The following is a 21,659-nucleotide window of genomic DNA, read 5'->3' as shown; positions in this document are numbered from 1 at the left end:
GGGCAAGGATTATAAGATCGTTCATCAGCAGAAGTAGAAACTGGGAGCCAATGAGACATAATAGCAGTGTTTTTTTCCTATAAGTGATACACACACGACTAACAGATAAAGTTTGAGTAGCAGAATTATAATTAATAGCCCATTGGAAGTAAAAGGAATAGTCTTTAGTTAAATTATCTAATAAACAAGAAGAAACTAAAGTAAAAGAAGAATTAATAAAATACGAAGATAAAAATAAAGAAGAAAAAGGAGAAGAAAAAAAATTATTTTTAATAATTTTAACCAAGTAGAGATCTGTCCTTTTTTACTAATGATACCAAAATAGCGAAGGTCAAACCATTGTATAAGGTAACGTCTACAAGGAGAAGCCAGTTGAACGAGAACAAAAAGCAAAGTTCAAATTTTTCCAAAGTTTCCAACTTGTTTAGAATATTGAGAGCAGCAGAATGATTCAGAGAGGTAAAGCAGGTTGCAAATCACGCCTTGGAGGTCGGAAGTGAAGAGACCACGTGATATTGATTCATGAAGAAAACAAAAGTGAATTAAATAAAGTGTGGGTCTGAAGAGAAATAATATGTGACCATGGTTCGTAGTCGGGCAACTTTCAGTGTCCAAGTAGCCTTAAAGATAAGAGATAGCATAAATGGCAAAACTTTTAAATTCAGGATAAGTAAATATCTTTTGCCAAGATGTGATATGAGAGAAAAGGAACTGATAAAAAGCATTTTGAATAGAGAAAGGAAGTTTCAAGAAAAGCAAAGCCAAAGAAGTTGTAGCAGCAAGACCAGCTTTTCGTCTGAGAACAGAGAAAATCAGTTTCACAATCGATTGAATAGTGCTTTCAGAAAAAAGAGTAGTTTGTAGACAAAATTCCAATCTCAGAAGGAGAACAGCATTATAGAGATAGGCCACATATTGTGCAAGTAATTTCTTTGAACTAAGAAGAGCGGCCATATTTTTAACCATGGAACGTGCTTATTTAAGTACAAATTGAGAAGAGGCAGATAAGAAAAACCAAACGCCTAAAAGTGAAATGAAGTACCAAGAGCCAAAGAGGAAAGAGGGAAAGAAACATTAGAGACTAACAGAGAGGATGAAAGGTTGAAGGTAACCATAGAAGAAGGATGAGAGGATGAAAGAAGGTATACATGCTGCCCAAATTATTTTAGGATGCCATAATTATAATTTGGGATGCCATAATTCATTCAGTTTATATATAATTTACTATGTAAAGTGCCAAAATAATTTGGGATGCTATAATTGAATTTGGAATTTTACTTATAATTACGGCAGTCCAAAATAATTTGGGTGGCGAAGGACATATTTTGCCAAATTTGCTTGAACATTATTTAAAGTATAAAATTTGGCAGTGATTGATGATATCAGACTTCGAAGAAGCAATGAGTGTTGAGTCATCCATAAAAGTCAAATGTGAAATTGGTAAAGAATGTTGTTTAAATTCAAGTAGAGAATAGTCCAAAAGAACTGAAGATTTTATGACAAAAGGATCTCATGATTCACGATTCAAAATAGTAAGCAGGTAATCTAAATAAATAACCCAAAGTAGAGGGGAAATGATTTCTCCTTGATCGATACTAACATGCACTCGATAAGAAGCAGAATTGCGTAAAAAGATTTAAAATAAATTGCACTAAAAGTGCAGGTATATGGAGTTTATCTAAAGCAAGTCTAAGCTAGGAATTGGAATTGATTTTATCAAAATCGAATTAATTGAAAATCGAATCATTCCTATAGAATCAATTAATCAAATCTAAAAATCAAATCTTAATAAATCAATTTTTTTTTAATTTTTGCGCAGCAAAATCATTATGTTACTTCTATAACTGCGATTCAGTAAAAAAAAATGATATCAGAATTATCGGAATTTCTAAAATTGATGATTAACATAAATATTTGTACAAATAATGTCATTTACAAACTTTATTTCATTTTTTTCTCACCATTACGAAAAATATGGCTACCACCATGCGAAATAAGCATAAGCAATTGGCTAAAGAAGCTGAGAGATAGATATTAGTACAAGAGGAAGAAAGTGCTACTAATTCATCTAAATCAAATGAAGAAGCAAGCGACCAAACCATATCTGATAATTCTGATAATGATGATGTCATTAATATATCTGATGATAATGATGTTGATAATGCAGATATTGGCATCAATGAAAATGTTTCAAAAAAAAGAAAACCACCCAGTAAAATTACAAGACCTAAAACAAGTTGGGTATGGAATTTCTTTAGAGAAACTGAAGATGGTTCAAAAGTTATTTATCAAATTGAAAGTGTGGCTCTCCAAGTTCAATGAAAACACATTTGTCAGGTACACATCATATTACCAAAGGTATTGCAATGAGTTATCTAAAAGCATTACAAAAAGGTGATCAAAATCTTATTAGTAATATAATTGAAGAAGAAAAATCTAAATCACATCCTTATTCCAAATAAGAATTATTCACTAAAAATGTAATTGGATTTGTTATTGGTACAGTACAGCCATTAAGTATTGTAGAAAACAAGGATTTTATTAAAATGGTAAATGGATTTGATTTATTTTACAAGATTCCTTATACAAAAACTCTTAAAGAACGAATTTTATTAGCATATGAAGCAGGAACAGAAAAAATTAAGAATCTTTTGGACAATTTTGTCCACTTACATAATATTAAAAAAGAATTATAAATCCCAAAATAAAACTTTTAATTGTAATAAAAATTTTGCAATTTGCATTTCATAATCTATTGCGTATACCTAATTTTATTATATTCTGCAATTTAATCTAAATAATAAAAATAATAAACTTCTCCTTTAAATCTCTGAATTCTTTGCTTAAACTCAATTTAAATACAACATCACTTTTTCCTTCTGGCATGGTGAAATCTTGATTCGACATAATTTCAGAGACACGTTCATCTAGTTGGCTTAAAGTAATTGATTGATGAGCAGGAATTTGAGACAAAAATATATCATAATATTTTTGCTTTACAAAAAAATCACACTTGCGACAACCTGCTTACGCAAGCTGCGCAGGTGTTATTTTATTATTAAATAACTTGCACAATCTGTCGCATCCCAACCTATTTCTCTGTTCGGCTTTTTTTTTATCCGGTATCCGTTTCGGTTAATTCAGGATGGAACTATCAGAATTACCAATTTTTTGATTCATAATATATTAAATATTCTGGTCGAAATTATAGTCTATTCAGAACTGAGATTTACAATCTTTTTTCAGCAATAATCTCATTTAAAATGTTTAAGATTTTATCCAGATCAAAACACTATACTTCGCATATAAGAGATCACCCAGGATTTTTGTATTTTTAATTTCTAATCTTTCAGCAAGCATTGAAAGATCATCATAAATTTGAACTAATGATGCTAAATGTAGCAAATTGAAAGACTCCGCCGCTATCACAAGGCTTTCACAACATAACTCCTGTTTTTTCTATTGATTAATTCTGTCCATAGCAGACTTTTCATCGAAAACTGTAATTTTTTCAGCCATTGACAATTCAGTCAAGGTGTTGAATATCGCAGAAGTTTTTGATAGTTCTGAGGTAACAAGATGCTCATCATTTGATGCTAACAAAATATCACGTAGTTTCTTTCCCTTCTTAAACAAAAGCATTTAGGCAGAATTCAACTTTTCTTTCATAATAGTTTTATCATCATGGTCACTTTTATCAACATCCAGTTAAGTTTACGTTTTCATACTAATGATGTTGATGTAGATGCTAATTCTTGAGATTCTTCTGACACTTCTGAAACTAATGCTTGTGATTAAATTTTACCTGCATTTTCATTTTTGAAGTTTGTGTTTATACTACTCTGGCTTGCTTCTGCTGGATACTTTTTCTGCTAATTTCAGTGTTGGATGCGCCTTTGTTGACGGTACTTCTACTGATACTTTTTCCGGTACTGCTACCGGTGGAGCTTGTATAGATAAATTCAATTTAGTACTTTTATTATCGGCGCTTTTATTAGCTATCAGTAACACTTGTGAAGGTGAATTCAATTCATTATTTTCATTAGCTACCAGTGGCGCATTCAGTTCATCACTTTTATTAGCTACAGGTGATGCTTGTAGAGGTGAATTTGATTCGGCACTTTCATTAGCTACCGGTAGTGATTGCGAAAGTAAATTCAATTTGGCACTTTCATTAGTTACTTGTGGCGCTTATAGAGGTGAATTCAATTCAGTACTTTTATGGTAGTTTGATTCTTCTATTATAGAGTCTGAATTTGCAATATCAGCAGTCTGAGAATTATTATTACCTATAAAATTAAAATGTAAATTATTATAAAGTTTTGTAATCAAGAATAATACAAATATGACTTACAGAAATTATTAATTTTTATCATCCAGCTATCGATATAATAATAATAATCTTTCATCGTATTCCAGCTGCAATAAGCTGGCAATGTCATGCTGGTCCACGTTATATCTGAAATAGTAATATTATTTTTTATGTGATTTTGATTACCAAATTTTTCAATACATCGCAGATTTAAATTTGCCCAAATATTTTCTGCTGTATCAAAAGTTGGGAAATTGTTTATTGCCAAATCACAGTTTATAATGTGGGCAAGTTCTAAGTTATTAGACTCGTGATATAATGATGAATGAGGAGTTGATGTTGAAGATTCAAAGGGAGAATGTTCGGGTGTTGAATAATTTAACAATTGTTTTAAGGATTCATCAACATTAGAATCAGTATCAGCTGTACCAGCTGTGTTACTTGAACGCGTATTTTCTGCCATTACTGGAGTAGAGTACTTTTGCAATTTGTTTTATTATTAAAAATTAACAAAATATAAATTTTATAAATTAAAAATTAATATCATTTTTATATTTTACCTTTAATTTAACATTATGATTCAAAACTAATTCGTATTTACTTTTATATGATTCATATAGAGACTTGTAATGCTGAAGTTCAGCCAGATTATCCTGAAAAAATAAAAAAAAATAAAAAAAAATTACAGTTGTTCAGGAACAAAAAAAAAAGACGAAAAAAAAAGGTGGATAAAATTGTTTAGAGACGAAAAAAAGCGGCAAAAATAAAAAAAAAGTGGACAAAGTTGTCCAAAACCGAAAAATGAATAGAAAAAAAATAAAGGGGAAGGAAATAAAATTATCATATACCTTATCGATAAATGTAAAATTTGACAATGATTCCTCCAGATCAAAATATATATGACCTTCATTTTTTTTATATGACATTCTTACTCTATCTTGCTCGAAAGTACACAGATCAATATTTTTATCTGTCTTTGTCCAAACAAGAAAAAGTGCTGTTGAAATTAAGCTTTCATTGTCATCAGATAAATAAACTTTTTTCTCACAAATTTTTGAATTGAGAACTGAACAGAGTGTTTTTGACATTTCTAATATATTTATTCAATATTTTAAAAGCTGATACTTTATTTTTTATTTTTAAAATGAAGAAGGAAGAAAGGAATTGGGATCCTAAAAACTGTAAAAACTGATATTTATTTAATTGACAAATAATAACATTTGATAAACGCAATTGTTTTAATACGTAATTGTATATTGTAATACATTTGATAGAATGAGTTTGATACAATGATATATATAATTGTTAAAATAATGTATTGATTATGGCTGAATAATCTAATGATAATTTCTTAATATACACTAGTGTGCAAAACACGTATCACGTGACTATAATTTGTCACCTATGTCACACCCCTATAGTTTTCCATTTTTACTATTTATTCTAGGGACTTAGAATTTTTTCGGTAGGAAAAACCTTATTTGTTACATATTATATGTCACGCCCAATAATTTCGGCCAAATTTATAATTCCAGCCAAAAATTACTGTAATTTCCAATTTTGGAAATCAGAGTAACGTTATACAACTCAAAAAAGGCAATTTTGTTTCTCAGTAAAAATAAAAATGCATTACACAAATTTCCAAAATAGGAAATTTTTTATGCAGATCACCAGAAAACGACAATAATCACATGACCCGTATTTACAATACGTAATGCATAAATAAAAATAGTCTAATCTGATATATTATTATCAATCACCGGACAAATCCAATTTCATGTAGATCAAATTTTTTTTTAGTAATGATCGACATCATACACTAATAAAATTTACTATGAAATTTACTATTAAAATGAGTATAACCAAGTTTTGTGAAACAAAACTGCCTAAATTAAACAAATTATCACAATCTTGTGTTTATTTCTGATGTTTTTTCTTAAGGCTGTGAAGGAAAATTTTTTTTCGTTCGGGAGGATCTTAAAGTTAAAGTTGACAAATCACTTAGTAATTACCAATTATAAACTCTTAAAATAATGTCAAATAATATTACAGAAGTATATACGAACACTCCAGAAACGCAAATATTGGCCGAAAATTGGGTTAATATTAATGAAGAGAGTATGGACGAACCTATCTTTGAACCAAGAACCTTTGAATTAAACAAAGCTGATATGGTATATGATGAAAATTCTGAGTCTGATAGTGAGTACGATGATTTTGAAAGTGAATACGAAGAAAGTTTTAATAATGATAATGAGAGTGATATTAAAGTTGAGCAAAACAAGCCAAAAAATTTAACACCATGTGTGTTAATTGACAAAATAGATGGCAAAATTCAAAGATGTAAAAATATAGAAAGTTTTCGGACACTATGGCAACTTGTTGGGATATGGCAAATAGATAGTAACGAAGTTTTAAAAGCAAATGAATCTTTAGAAAATCTAGGAGTTTGCAGTTATCATTTTAATCATGACCAAAAATTACATGATTCAAAAACTAAAAAAAAAATATCCATAGCTGATAGTATTATACACAGGCGCAGGTGTCTTTTTTGTGGGAAACTTTTTCATTTTTTTAGTCGAGGAAATGGGTGTACAAAACATTTAACATGGAATTTATTAGGAAAAAATATACAAGTTGTGTGCAATGGACAACATAAATGTCCTGCTCTTGAAGAATGTAATCCAATCTGTAAACCTATTTCCAAAGATATTAAAAGTTCACGCTATATTTGTTCAGAATGCTATGAATTAGAAGGTGGTCATTTTCACATAAAACCCGGTAAAGGAAAATTATCAACAACTTGTATTGAACAAAAGTATCATAATCTTGATATTAAAAAAAATTTAGATATAATTGCGCGTTGGCTTTTTTATGTTAAAGATAATAAAAATGAAGAATATCAAAAAAAAGTACTCAGAATCTTTCTACCTTCTTATTTTCAATTTTTAAATGAAAATTATTTATATGAAGTAAATACAGAAATTCAAACAAATCAATCAAACGAACCAAATGTTACATCTAATTTATCAATTCCAATATTATTGAAACTTCCTACTTTTTTTATGGTTCAAACGTTAACACGCTTAAATAAAATTTCAATTTATCCTGATGAAAAAGAATTAGAAGAAAAAGATTTTGAGAAAATCGGGAAGATAGCTGGAAATAAATTATGGCAATCATATAAACAGTTGAAAGATAATCAAATCAACCTTCAATTTCCAACTAGTATTACTGAATATGTTGACGCATTTCCTAAATTCCTAAAGGTTTTCTTTGAAAAAATGTTTTTACAATTAGAATCAAAAAAAATAATCAGATCAAATCGAAAAAATAAATTGCAAAACAAACCTTTAAAACAATCCAATCCCCAAGAAATGAATAAAATCATTTCCTTTTTGCTTTCAGTATCAATAGGATATGCTTTTCCTTATTTCGATCTCTGGCTTCCTGTTATATTGTCATCTTTATGCAGAAGACCAAAATTAATTTCCTCTCTTCATGCATTATTAACAAAATGTTCTGTTATTGGATACACTAATCGACATGAACGGCGATTAGAAAAAACAAGAATGCAGAATGTTGATCCTGCAAAAAGATTAAGAAATGGAAATAATGTGTATAATTTAGCGGTGATCGATAATATTGACTTTAAAGAAACTAGTTTTGGATTCAGTAATATTTATGATGTGACACGCGGAACTTCTCATGCTACCTTGAGAATGGTATTTCAATCAACATTACCTATAATTATTAATGAAACGCCTGAACCAATTAAAGAATTAAATGTTGATTCTCATCTTTTTGGGATGACGCAAGGAATGTATATAATGCAAATCAAAATTGATAATGTTTTTGAGAAATTACTAGATTTCCAGGAAAACATGAACGAAGATGTAAGTTATAATAAAAATTTAGACGTTGATATAATTGAAAAGGAAATTCTTACCTGATGTGAATTTGGTTGTTTAATTCCACCCCCTAATGTAGTTATTTTAGCCCCTGCTGGTTCTCCAAATGATGATAATGAAATTTTTCGTGCCACACAAATGTATAAAGAAGAATTTTCATTAAACGATGACGAATATCTAGATATTTGTGCGGATGAAGCTATTTTTAGGAGGCTAATAAAATCTCGTACTAGGTGGGAGAAAATAAGACCTATACTTGGTCAATGGCACACGTCTAAGGAAATGCTCGGTGTATTACTTACTATTTTTTCAAGCTATGGGATCTTTAACTTGGCTGCAGCAATTGGAGTTCGCTTCTTAGATAAACTTCAGGCTGTTGTTGACTATAGATCAACAAGAAGAGTATTGGAATTAATATGGGTTGCTGTTGGGATAGCAATTCATATTTATGCAAAAAAAAAGAATATTGATATTGAAAATATTTCAACTGAACCAATAAATGAAAATATTTGTATCAAAGTTTGGTACTTTTATTATAAATACTTTGCAATATGGAAAAGTCACCTCATTGGAATACGAACCAGCAATTATGAATTACAACGCGATAGTCTGACAGCTTTTGCTCCTCTTTTTCCAGCCGCTGGAAAAAATAACTATACAACATCTGTAGCTCATTTCTTATCAATTCTTAAGAAATACCCCAATTTAGAAAAAAAACTCCAATATTGTGCTTCTGTCAACTTAACAAGAAAAGGTCACTACTTAGCGTTTGATGAAGCTTTAGAGGTGTATGGAGTTGGATATGTTAAACAAAATATAATTGGGAATGTTATCAATCAGGAGAATCTAAATCTTCAAATTAGGGCGACTCAAGAGGAAAAAGAAAGAATTGATGTATTGCTAAATGAATATTTAGATCCTTATAATTATAATAGGAAAGATCGTAAAGTTGATAACAGAATTGACCTTCTGTGGAAGTTGGTAGAAAATTTGGTTGAAATATTTCAAATAAATAATTATACAGAGCATGATCTTTTTAAAAACAATCCACCATCACAATTAACTCGAGAAGGATTGGAAAAGTTAAGTAATGCTTATAATGAAGGATTAAAAAGAATAAAGGAAGTTTATTGTCAGGAAGTTATTAAAATTGAACGAATAAACACAAAAGGAAGACGCCATTTAGAAATAGTTAAAACAGATGTAAGATCAATAAGTAAATTACAAAAAAGAAAAGTAACCGAGGGAAATAATGGAAGCTCATCCTGTTCAATACCAATTGATGAAAATCCTCAACAATTAAGTGATAAAAATCCTGTTTCTAAACGTAAAAGAATAGTTACAACAAATGAAGAAAAAGAAATATTAAAACCCTTATTGCTTAAAGAAACAATACCAACTGAAGAAGAAATTAACAATATTTTAGCTAATTTACCTTTTACATGGGATATTCAAAGAATAAAACGCTATTACTTAAATAATAAAAAAAAAAATTAACAATTTTATGAATAAAATTTACCGAAATTGACTATCGAATTTAATATAAATTTAAAAATTTCTTTACACAAAAGTCCTTGTATAAACTGCTTTTTATAACTTAAGTTCACAAAAAATACACTTTACTTTATCTAATAATGTAAAGAATAGGCTTGTAAAGTTTCGAATTTGGGAGGATCTTAAAAAAAATAACTTAAAAATTCAAAGATTTCACGATATATACATTTTTTTTTAAATGATGAAATAATAAAAAAAAATATCACGTGAGATAGCACATGATCCGGAGAATCATTATTATTCGTTAAATTATTGTACTAATGTGTATTGTTACCAACTTGTAATAAGATCGAAGTTTTCTCTTTTATGTGGTACAAAATTTTTTTTACTAGTAAATTTGTGTAATGTGGATTTGTCCGGTGATTGTTATTATTTTGGAAATAATATTCCCGTATTCTGGCAAGAAATTTTTTTTTTGCTTCAGTGGGAATATTTTACAAAAAAAAATGATTATGTGAAGATGATCAATCTACAGTCAATCATAATTTTTAACAATTTCAGCTTTTTTGGTATTGATATACTTTAACATCAAAACTCTTTATTTTTGACATGAAACTTTAGTTAAGGCAGCGTGTATATTCCAGATTATTTGTGGATTTGCAAATTATTTGTGATTGTGAATTTGCAAATAATTATTCTTTAAAATCCGCAATGTTTCACAATATCACAAATCACAATTAATTTGCAATTAGAGTATTGCAGACACATCTTTAAATACAGCTAATATATAATTTTCATATAAAGATAAACAATTTTTTTTTTGTAAAATTTAGAAATCAAAGATGTTTCTTTTTTATAAATTTTTTAAATCTGTTCAATTTTTAGCGAGATCATTGCTAATATAATCAATGTATAATTTTCATATAAAAGTAGATTTTAATTTTATATAATTTAAAGAGATTTACTGTATTATTTTTCTTTAGAAAAACTGCATGACTTTACCAAAAACTTCTTTATTTCCTGATAGGATTTTTAATTTCTTTTATAATTTATAAATAAAACTCTTTTTACTAAGAACTAAAAAAACTAGTTTTATCATTTCAATGGAATTTATCCTTCTATTATTATTGCAATTTAATCAGTAAATATTAAATTGCTAATATAATGGAATATAGTGCATAATTTACTTACAGGTACTGTACATTACTTCTTTATTATAACAATATGGTATCGAGACATGGCCGCAAATTTCTTAAACTTAATAATTATATCATTCTTTTTGCCATTTATGATATTATCACGTCTAAGAGATTGGACATTGAAATACATAAGGTCAAAGGTCATTCAGGTTACCATTGGAACGATATGGCTGACGCGATAGCAAAAATAGGTAGAGAAACGGCAGTTATCAATTCTAATAGATTAGTTGACTTACAATTTATATGCAGTTATAGTTTTCCTTTATTATTTCTGCCAGTTTGGCATAGTATAGAGATAAATAGACATGTTCGACAATTTTGTAGAATAGTTTTGGAATCATTGGAAGAGGTCACATGGTCTTTAAATAGTAATTGGAAGGATTATTTCGATAACCAAACACATGATATATCAATAGAATAGAATTGGACCGCACACTGGTGCTATCTTAATAACATTAACAAGAGCCGTTGTGATAATCTTGATACTAACAATATCCTAATTAATTTCATAAAGTCTTCAAATAACTTATTACCTACAGTTGACAATCTCAGAAAACGTAATGACATTTATGATGATGTACCATGCCCAGCTTGCCGTGATCATGAAGAGACTTTGAACCATTTAGTAATATGTGCTGGATTGGAACAAGCATTCCTCACTGCTGAAAAAGAAACGATAGATAAGATTCGGAAATATCTCAAACGTTTCAAGTGCAAAAAATCTGTCACGATCAATGAACTCTATATCAGCATATTTGAATATAGAGACCCAGCTTTCCCTGAACTGAAACAAAGGAACAGACAGGAATTACTACGTGGATTGATTTCACACACAATCGTAAAGAAGCTTAGAAAACTTACATCAAAAAGAATTGCTTCACGCCTGTCTCTAAAGATCATTAAATACTTTCATGAAGCTTTTAGAGAACATGTTTGGAAACCGCGATGTAAAATAATGAATGAACTAGAAGAATCGTTACATATTACACCTCAGGACAAGTGTAAGACCTCAAGGACACATAAGGAGGACGTAGAAACTCAACGCATGATTTCTTTGAGTTTATTTTTACGATGCGATCCCTATCGATATACTCTAACTGCATTTCGTGAACAAAAGACATCAAAATATAATGAAGGCTTGCGTCGATGCAAAGATCATCTATACCGTTTGGTAATAACTGGTTTATTGCCTCCCTGGAAGTCTAGAAAAATTTCCATTCAACATAAAAATAATAATAATAATAATAATAATAATAAAAATTATGATAAAGTTGCAGCGTAGTGGGTCCCGTGATCACCAGACATTGAAGATAAGGCCTTTATGGCTAAGATGACCTGTTACTAAACGAAGTCTACCTACGGAGTCAAATGATCACTCGACAGTGCACACGTGGGGTACTACCGGTATGACGAGTGGTTTGTAGTTTAATTATATTAGAGTAGTTATTAGAAAATTTTACTTTGTATATATTTTTTTATTTTTTTACTTTAATAAAACTGCAAATGCGCTGCAGAAAAAAAAAAAAAAATTACTTCTTTATTATAATTATTTTAATAATAAAATAAACTACCTTTCTTTGAAATGCATCTTAAGCAGTTTTAACTATATTTTTTATAGTATGTTTTAAAAAGGGTTTCTTTTTTTTTATTTTTGGAAATAATATATTTATATATATATATTTTTTTTAAAAAAAAATTTTAAAGAGGGATGTGTCTAAGTATCTTATTGATATACTAGTTTAGTTTTGGTTTTTATTCAATAAAATTCAAATAAATTATCAAACTGAAAATTTAAGACTGTATTAATAAGAATAATAAAACTGAATTAATTAGAAATTATAATTATTTGCAAAACTTAATTATTTTACCAGTTATTAAGAACATCAGCAAGTTTTAAACAGGCGTATAAAGTGTTGAAAAACGCTATGTGTTACTCAACACCAAAAAATGTAGGGAAACGAACCCTTTGTTAATCAACACCACTTAAAAATATTTAAAAACACGTAAAACAAAATGTAAAGTTACATATAGTAAAATAACGATAGTTTAAAACGCATATACAATGTATAAAAATGCGTATATTGATATATTTTTTAGTCATTGTACAATAGTTAACATTGTAGTATTAATTTATAAACATATATTTTATTGTATATTATTAATATATATATTATATAAAATGTGTAAATTTATTTATGATAAAATACAGAATCAATACAAATATATTATCTAATGTAAATTCCACGAATTTTTAAGTGATCAACGTACTAAATTCCTGTTGATAAAGTGCCCCTAGTAACACAACCATAACAAGATGAGGTTTCAAATAAAAAAACACAAAAATTAAGTTTTGTTAACGAAAATTACACAATCTTATTCCAAAAATCTGACCGAAGCCTACAAAAGAAAAGAGAAATTTTTTAAAAAAAATATAAAAAATAAAAAAAATAAAATAAAAAAATGTTTTATTTGAAATTTACCAATTCATTCCAAAATGCTAATCTACAGCAACATCACGTCTAACGTTGAGAAATCTAATTAAAAGTCCAACGCCGAAGGAACTGGATACCTATAAAAAAAAAGATAAAAAAAACAAATTAAAAAAAACTCAAAAATTCGTAATTATATTACAAATCTTGGGTTTTTTTTCCATTATTCAAAACTTAGAAGTCCACCTCGAACCTATAAAAAAAAAAAGAACGGTTAGTAAACCGTTCTAAAATAATAATAAAAAATAAATAATAAAACCAAGATTCGTATTTGTACCTTATAAATCTTGGTTCATCTATTTGTCAGAAATCACCTGAACCTATAAAAATCAAAGAAAAGAACAGTTATTAGTAATCATTTATAGTATTTTTTTTTTTAAAAAAAAGAATAAAACCAAGATTCAGAATACTTACGAATTTTAGTTTCTCTGATTTTCAGTATATATGGCCTGGTAAATCATTGGCCAAAAATGTAATTCGTAATTTGAAATACGTAAATAATTACGTATTTCGTAAATAATTACATTTAATATAATTATTTATGACTTCGTAATTAATCAAATGTACCCATAAATAATTTACGTTTACCGTAATTATTTACGATGTACATAATTGATCAGAATAGATTTGATTAGATTATCAATTCCAATCATTAAAAATGTCTTTTTTTTTAGATTGTGTTTTTTTTATTTAATAAATAATAATAAGTTTTGGCTTTCAGGAATCTGCGGGTAAGTATATGTAGGTGGTCTCTTTTAAAATTTACTTTGAAGAAACGTACTAATGTTTCTTTCTTTTTATTTTTTTATAGATTTCAGTTTCTAAGAACACAGGTACGTGTATAGGGGCAGATTCTTTTTAAATTTACTTTGAAAAAACGTACTAACGTTTCTTTCTTTTTATTTTTTTGTAGATTTTGGTTTAGAACACAAGACACAAGTACGTGTATGTGGGATTCTTTCAAAATTTACTTTAAAGAAACGTCTAACGTTTCTTTCTTTTTATTTTTTTGTAGATTTCAGTTTCTAAGAACACGGGTACATGTAGAGGGGCGGGTTCTTTTGAAATTTACTTTGAAGAAACGTACTAACATTTCTTTCTTTTTATTTTTTTGTAGATTTCAGTTTAGAACACAAGACACAAGTACGTGTATGCGGGATTCTTTCGAAATTTACTTTGAAGAAACGTCTAACGTTTTTTTCTTTTTATTTTTTTATAGATTTCGGTTTCTAAGAATACGGGTACGTGTATAGGGGTGGGTTCTTTCGAAATTTACTTTGAAGAAACGTACTAACATTTCTTTCTTTTTATTTTTTATAGATTTCAGTTTTTTATAACACAGGTACATATATAGGGGCGGGTTCTTTTGAAATTTATTTTAAAGAAACGTACTAACGTTTCTTTCTTTTTTATTTTTGTAGATTTCGGTTTCTTATAACACAGGTACATATATAGGGGTGTAAAAATGTAATTAAATTGATCAATATTTTACATGCTATTTTTTCTATTATTACAAAAGTTAACTAAAAAAGAAATTATGGCTAATAAAACAGATTTTCTTGATAAAACAAGATTTTTTCAAGATTTAAATTTTGTAGAATTATCAGATTTTCTAAAAACTAAAGAATTCAAGAAGGCTGGCAAAAAAAAATAATGTATAGAATTATTTTATCAAAGAAGAAGCTAGAAAATTTGGCTATTTACTTAATACTTATATATATTGTGATGATACTCAGAATTCCAGATATAATTACAATGTAAAAAAGTTGAAGCTTTAATTAAAAAATAATAACTCAGAATTCTTATATAAAATAATGAATAATTTTCTTGTCAAATTATTACAAAGAAGTGAAAACTTAATAAAGAAATTGCAACTGAAATTCAACTAAAAATCACATTTAAATTATAAAAATCAGTAATAGATTTTAGACAACAATATCTTTGTAATAGAGCATTGATTAGATTGTTTGTATGCTATAATATCCCTTTTTTTACTGTAGAAAATTCATTCTTTATTGATTTTGTATGTGCTAGTTATCAATTACCAGACAGGAAAACATTAAGTAATATTTGGCTTAGTAATAAAATGGCAAGAATTACTATTGATATTAAAAAAATATTTAAAAAAATCTTTTACTTAGTAAATAATTTTTTTTTTTATTATAATATCTCCAATAAATATTAATATTATTTTTATATAATATTAAGTGTTGAACAGCTTATTTTTTTTTATTGTAATTATTTCTGAATGAAAAGAATATGTAAATAAAGTTAAAAGTTGTTCAAAAAACTTTTATACTGGTCTTTTTATGGCAAAAGAAATAAAGAAAATTCTTAAAGATATAGGCCTATAGCATTTTTCTTCAGTAGTGCCAGATGGTGTTAGTGCTATACAATTAGCTAAGAGATTAATATTTGAAGAATATCCTAAAATTTTGCCAATCTGTTGCATTGCTCATCACATACAATTAATTTGTACTAATATTATGAAAAAAAATTCTATTTGCAAATAATATATTTATTAATTATCAGAAATTTGTTACTTATTTTACTAAGTCACATTAATCTGAAGCTACTCTTTGTAAAGAAATTAAAAAAAAGTTAATTGTTGAAAATAGATTAAAAAGTTCTGTTAAAACAAAATGGAATACTGCTTGAGATTACTGTACATCAATATTATGTTTAGAAACTATTTTTAAAAACTTTACTAAAAATGGCCAATTTTTTGAAATATTTTTATAGACCTAGATACAATGGCTTTCAAAACAATTGTGCAATTATTTTGTAAAATTTTTAAAATATATCAAAATATATTTGAGGTATTTTTGAGATTAAAATATTAAAATAATATCAAAGTTAATTATATTATAATAATAAAATAATAACAAAAACATTAAAAAATTATTGTGATATTATTTTGAGTTATTTTTATAGACCTAGATACAATATAGTTACAAAATAATAATAAAAATATAATAAAAGCATTTTGATGTATTAAATGTATTTTTGTAGTATTTTTCATTTTTAGTAAAGAATGTAAGTGAAATTGTAGTTAAATTTTAAATTAATGTTAAATTATTAATATTTTATAATTATATTTTTAAAGTAATATATCAAACTTTATGAAATTTAGTAATTAATTAAAATTTTTGGTTGAATATTGAAAATTTTGCAATTATTTTGAAACCTGCAAAAAATGCTGTGAAGAGTATTGAAGGTAAAAATACAACTATAGCTAATGTTTTTTTAGTTTTTATTTAAATAGCTACTGCTATCAAGGTTTTATCTACTGAAAGTACTGAAGAATTAAAAGAGTTTTGGCAAAAATGCATTTAATTTTATAATAATAGATGAAAGCAGTTTGATTATGAATTATATTTATTAGCATATTTTTTGCATTTAAAATTTTGTAAAAAAGGATTTATATCTGAAACCTATAAATTAATTCAAAGAAAAGCTTTAGCCCTATAGTCAAAAATAAGCAGAAGATTAAAATCAGCATTTATATTTGCTATACAAATAAATAATTATGATAATTTTAAGTCTCCTTATAATTTTCCTTATATTAACGAACTTTAAACTCCTTAATCATAGTAGTTAGGATATAAATAATCAAATCATTATTTGCAAGAATTAATTTTATATAAAGGGTAATTAAAAATATGTGGACACTTTTATTTTACCAAATTATACTGAACATTATATATTAATGTAATATAAATTAAACATTATTCTGTACTTACAGTCATAATAAACAACTTTTATATTTTTATATTTTTCAGAATTTTTTGGGAATATGAAAATGCTCGTTGTAAAAATTCTATATTTTAATTTTATATAATAAGCATAATAATAAGCTAAAAATTATAAAAATACTATAATTTAGTCATTATTAATCTGATTAATATATATTTGCTATCATTTAAAACGTCTCAATGAGATGAATACAATGAGCTAAAGATCATGAAAATCCAATCATTAGATCAAAAGATATTCATACGAATATATCTAAATATTTAAAGCATAATTGTACACTGAATTATACTTTTCGTCAAAATGACAAAATACTAATTAAATTTATTTTGACAGACGTAATGTATTTTGACAGACGTAATTAATTCATAGTAATTTTATAATAAATAGTGAATTGATCCGTTCGCCGAAATACGACGTAATTAATTAGCGGAGAAGTATACACTGAATATTGATGATGTAAAGATGATATTGAATCCTCTTAATGAGACAAATCAAATGAATGTAAAATTATGAAATTTTAATCACTAAATATCCAAATATCTTTAAATGTCTATATAATATTGATCACCTTTTGTATATACTTTCTATTATTCCTTATAATGCAAATTGTGAGCATGTTTTCTCAGTATTAAATTGGTTTATCTAAAAAAGACAAAGCAGGTATATTTATAGAATATTTTATTTTATTAAAATTTATATTTTTTTATTAAATTCTTTTTTATTTTTATTTAGACTTAAGGTGGAAAAAGTATCCAATATGGCAAGATTGCATTCATTTTATATTTTAAATGCACAATAAGAACTTAATTATGTTGGCAAAAATCTATCTGATAACACTTTTAGTGAAATAATGCAAAGTTATACTAATTCACTTACTTCAGATTCTTAATGAAATAGAAAATGATAATGATCCTTTTGAAAATTTGGTTCCAGATGAAGAAGGAAATAATGATCAATTAACCGAAGATGATTTAGATTTAATAGTAGGTAATTTGATTAAATTAAATCATACTGAAAAAGAAATGGAACCTGAAAAAATTGATCATGGTAAAATGGAATTTAATGTAGATGATATCCTTGCTAAAGTTAATAGCACTAAAGAAAATGAAACGCAGTAATTAGTAATTACAGTAGTATTTTTTTTTTGTTTTTATTTAAAATAGGCAATTTGTAATAGTTTTTTTCTAAGTAGTAGTTTTATATATAATAAATTTTTTCGTACTGCTTTTATATATGTTATAAACTTATAATTGATTTGCGATAAGATTTATAATTTGATAAAAAATTATTTGAAGTAAATAAGTTAATGATTTTAATAAAGTGCAATCAATGGTATAATTTATTGAATAAATGTAAATATCGTAGGGTGCGATAGTTTTATATACTGCTTTATAATAAATATATTGTATTACCATGTAAAATTTATCATGCATCACTCTCTCAAAAAATTATTATTAGGCGATGATTACTAATTAAATCGCTGATGTGATTATGTAATAAACTGATTTGATTTATTTACTCCTTGCGAAACTTTCCTTTTTACGAAACTTTTTTCCTTTTTTACCTTTTTTTCCATGTAAAACTCTCCTTTTTACGAAACTTTTTACCTTTTTTTTTGTAAACCTTATTCTTTTCGTGTAAGCACCTTTATTTCACGTAAGACTTTCACCTTTCTGTAACTTTCTCTTTAGTTATGGAATTATTACATCGTCATAACATACTTTTCGTGTCTAAAGACATTTCTAATACCCCTATTCTCACTAATGATGATATTTCCAATAATCCTGTTATTACTATTGGTAAAGATGAAAATGAAAATATTAATGATAAAATTCCTGATAACATCCAAGATCAACTAGATACTGATGAAACACGAGTGAAAATTGCTAAATGTGATATCAGCCTTGATACAACTTTCCTTTCCTTAAGAAGTAAGATTTTCTAAAAGATTATGGCCAAAGTAATGGATTTGCAATAACTAAATATCGTATGGAAAAAAACAGATCTATGCAATTAATTACAAAAAGGACATTTGTATGTGAATTTGGTGGTAAATTTAAATCAAAAAAATTAGAATCTGCTTTGCAAGCATGAAAACAGCGGAATATTAGAACTAAAAAATGTCAATGTCCTTGGCATATAAATTTTACTTTTCCAGAACGTGCTACTTGTATTACCGTTAGTTTATTTGCAAATCAACATAATCATGAATTAAGACCAGATGCTTTTGAATTTAGTAGCAAATATAGAAAATTTACAAAAGAAATGATAGACGAAATTGAAATAATGACCAGATATGGTAATCTTTCAATTACTTTACAACGAAATCTTCTAAAAGCAAGATTTCCAAAAATGAATTGTTCAGATTCAGACCTGTCAAATGCCATACAAAAGTTCAAGTCACTTGATCGTAGTAATATGCATAATGATGCATCTGATCTTCTTATCAATCTTGTCCAAAAGAAGCAGGAGGATCCTCAGTTCTTTGTTAAATTTGAACTTGATAATGATAATCGGCTTACCCGTCTGTTTTGGATGACTCCTGAACAAGTTGTACTCTGGATCAAATATCATGACATTATCATCAATGATAATACGGCAAAAACAAATATATATAGTATGCCTTTAAGTGTATTTGTTGGTGTGGATAATAATGGACGTACAAGATTACTTGCACAAGCTGTTATTAGCAATGAAATATTTGAAACTTACCAATGGATATTACAATGTGTATTGCAAGCTACTGAAAAACAACCTTTAGTATTTTTTATTGATGCCGACCCAGCTATGGATACTGCTATACCTGTTCAATTTCCAAATAGTTATCATGCACATTGTATATACCATATTGAACAAAATTTACCAAAAAATTTGAAAGGCAAATTAGGACAACATTATAGTGACTTTATTAAAAACTTTTACAAATGTCGTAATAGTCTGTGTGAAGCTTTATTTATTGCACGATGGAATGATTTACTAGAAAAATTCCCATTAGCTAAAGATTATCTTCTTAAGAACTATGGCCATCAAAGAAATCATAGGCACACTGTTACTTGCGAAAAATATTTACAGCTGGTATTGAATCTACTTCACGAGTTGAAGGAATGAATGCAATTATTAAAAAAACAGTCAGAAGCAATTCAACCTTATGTCATCTTGTTGATAGTTTATCCGAAAGGCTTACTTCAGAACTTCAATGGAAGAGATCTGCAACTACAAATTCAATTTTATTATCAACGGGAGATGATCTTTTTCCTTCAATAACTGAGATATTAGAAAAGTATTTAATAATAAATATAGCAACTACTATTAAAGAAGAAATGTCACAATGTTTATATCTTCAAGCAACCATAATTTCTTTTTCTGAAGTAGATTTTATTCAAGATCAAGTAAGTAATTTTTAGAGTTAGGAGTTGGAATTAAAAAGTTAGAATTTAGATTAGGGTTAGGGTTAGGATTAGGGTTAGGATTAGGATTAGGGTTAGGATTAGGATTAGGGTTAGGATTAGGATTAGGGTTAGGATTAGGATTAGGGTTAGGATTAGGGTTAGGATTAAGGTTAGGGTTAGGATTAGGATTAGGATGATAGGATTAGGGTTAGGGTTTGGATTATGGTGAGGATTAAGGTTTTATTTATTATAGTTCATAATGCATTAATCATATTTCTTTTTTTTTTTAGGAAATGGAAGAACATGACGGGTTTATTGAAGATAATTATAATGTGCAGATGATTAAATTACAATCAATTATTGATGAGATTGGTAAAGAGGATATTAAGGAGATCTGGAAAATTTGTGATATCCGACCTGAAAAGAGACGTTTTTTTCATTACATTGCAATTTCTAATTAAATCTTTTTTTTATGTTCATGTTTAACTACAATTTCAAAGGGGGTTATTTGCTGTCATTATTTTCATGTAATGATGTCTTCAAAAATTGCAGGTTTTCATATTTCAATGATCCCAGAAAGATGGTATCAAGATGCTTATCAAGGAATGGACTTATCTCAAGAAAATAATTTAGTATTCGCATATGAAAAAGGAACTACTGATAATGCTGATTCAGATAATATTCTTCTATTACGCAAAGAAATCACTATTCCAAAATGTGCTCCAATTTTAAAGAAAGCTATTGATAAAAAGACAAAATATGGGAGGTTATGGGGAATGGCTCGGGAAGCTACTTTACTTGCTTTGGAATCTAATGACAATGAAATGGAAGTTCTATTAAAAGAATATATTAATAAGAGAAAAAGACAAAGAGGATTAAATTTGGTAAATAATGATGATAACATTCAAGAAGAGCAATCAGATAATAATACACTAATTAATGAAGAATATGAACATCATGAACTTAAAAACATTCAAAATCCGTTAAGAATAAAAATAAAAGGTCGGCCTTCAACAAAACGGTTCAAAAGTAGTGTTGAAATTGAAAAAAGTGATCGTAATGCAAATGGTGGATCTTCAAGCTGAAACACTTATAAATGTCGTATATGT

At 27.2% G+C, this 21,659-nt stretch overlaps 6 protein-coding genes across 6 annotated transcripts; 5 read left to right on the top strand and 1 right to left on the bottom strand.

Annotated features, from left to right (window-relative positions):
• Positions 1 to 3,459: 3,459 nt before the first annotated feature.
• Positions 3,460 to 5,400, bottom strand: OCT59_016716 (uncharacterized protein; the record flags this gene model as incomplete). Its single annotated transcript, XM_025310323.2, has 6 exons — positions 3,460 to 3,627; positions 3,865 to 4,130; positions 4,218 to 4,289; positions 4,355 to 4,790; positions 4,873 to 4,965; positions 5,161 to 5,400. The coding sequence occupies 6 exons, from the start codon at positions 5,398 to 5,400 to the stop codon at positions 3,460 to 3,462; spliced, it is 1,275 nt and encodes a 424-aa protein (XP_025183536.2).
• Positions 5,401 to 6,345: 945 nt separating this feature from the next.
• OCT59_016715 (uncharacterized protein) lies at positions 6,346 to 8,265 on the top strand (the record flags this gene model as incomplete). Its single annotated transcript, XM_025310322.2, has 1 exon — positions 6,346 to 8,265. The coding sequence occupies one exon, from the start codon at positions 6,346 to 6,348 to the stop codon at positions 8,263 to 8,265; it is 1,920 nt and encodes a 639-aa protein (XP_025183535.2).
• A 96-nt stretch (positions 8,266 to 8,361) lies between these two features.
• OCT59_016714 (uncharacterized protein) lies at positions 8,362 to 9,720 on the top strand (the record flags this gene model as incomplete). The annotated part of the gene is made up of 1 exon (XM_066145861.1): positions 8,362 to 9,720. One exon carries the CDS (start codon positions 8,362 to 8,364, stop codon positions 9,718 to 9,720), a length of 1,359 nt encoding a protein of 452 aa, XP_066003599.1.
• Positions 9,721 to 17,760: 8,040 nt separating this feature from the next.
• On the top strand, positions 17,761 to 18,279 carry OCT59_016713 (uncharacterized protein; the record flags this gene model as incomplete). The annotated part of the gene is made up of 2 exons (XM_066145860.1): positions 17,761 to 17,769; positions 18,043 to 18,279. The coding sequence occupies 2 exons, from the start codon at positions 17,761 to 17,763 to the stop codon at positions 18,277 to 18,279; spliced, it is 246 nt and encodes an 81-aa protein (XP_066003598.1).
• Positions 18,280 to 18,854: 575 nt separating this feature from the next.
• OCT59_016712 (uncharacterized protein) lies at positions 18,855 to 19,106 on the top strand (the record flags this gene model as incomplete). The annotated part of the gene is made up of 1 exon (XM_066145859.1): positions 18,855 to 19,106. The coding sequence occupies one exon, from the start codon at positions 18,855 to 18,857 to the stop codon at positions 19,104 to 19,106; it is 252 nt and encodes an 83-aa protein (XP_066003597.1).
• A 2,220-nt stretch (positions 19,107 to 21,326) lies between these two features.
• OCT59_016711 (uncharacterized protein) lies at positions 21,327 to 21,635 on the top strand (the record flags this gene model as incomplete). The annotated part of the gene is made up of 1 exon (XM_066145858.1): positions 21,327 to 21,635. The coding sequence occupies one exon, from the start codon at positions 21,327 to 21,329 to the stop codon at positions 21,633 to 21,635; it is 309 nt and encodes a 102-aa protein (XP_066003596.1).
• Positions 21,636 to 21,659: the final 24 nt, after the last annotated feature.

Source organism: Rhizophagus irregularis, chromosome 25 (assembly GCF_026210795.1).
Source record: "Rhizophagus irregularis chromosome 25, complete sequence".
Classification (NCBI taxonomy): Eukaryota; Fungi; Glomeromycota; class Glomeromycetes; order Glomerales; family Glomeraceae; genus Rhizophagus; species Rhizophagus irregularis.
The sequence above is the reverse complement of the archived record's forward strand: the minus strand, read 5'-3'. Positions and strand labels throughout refer to the sequence as shown.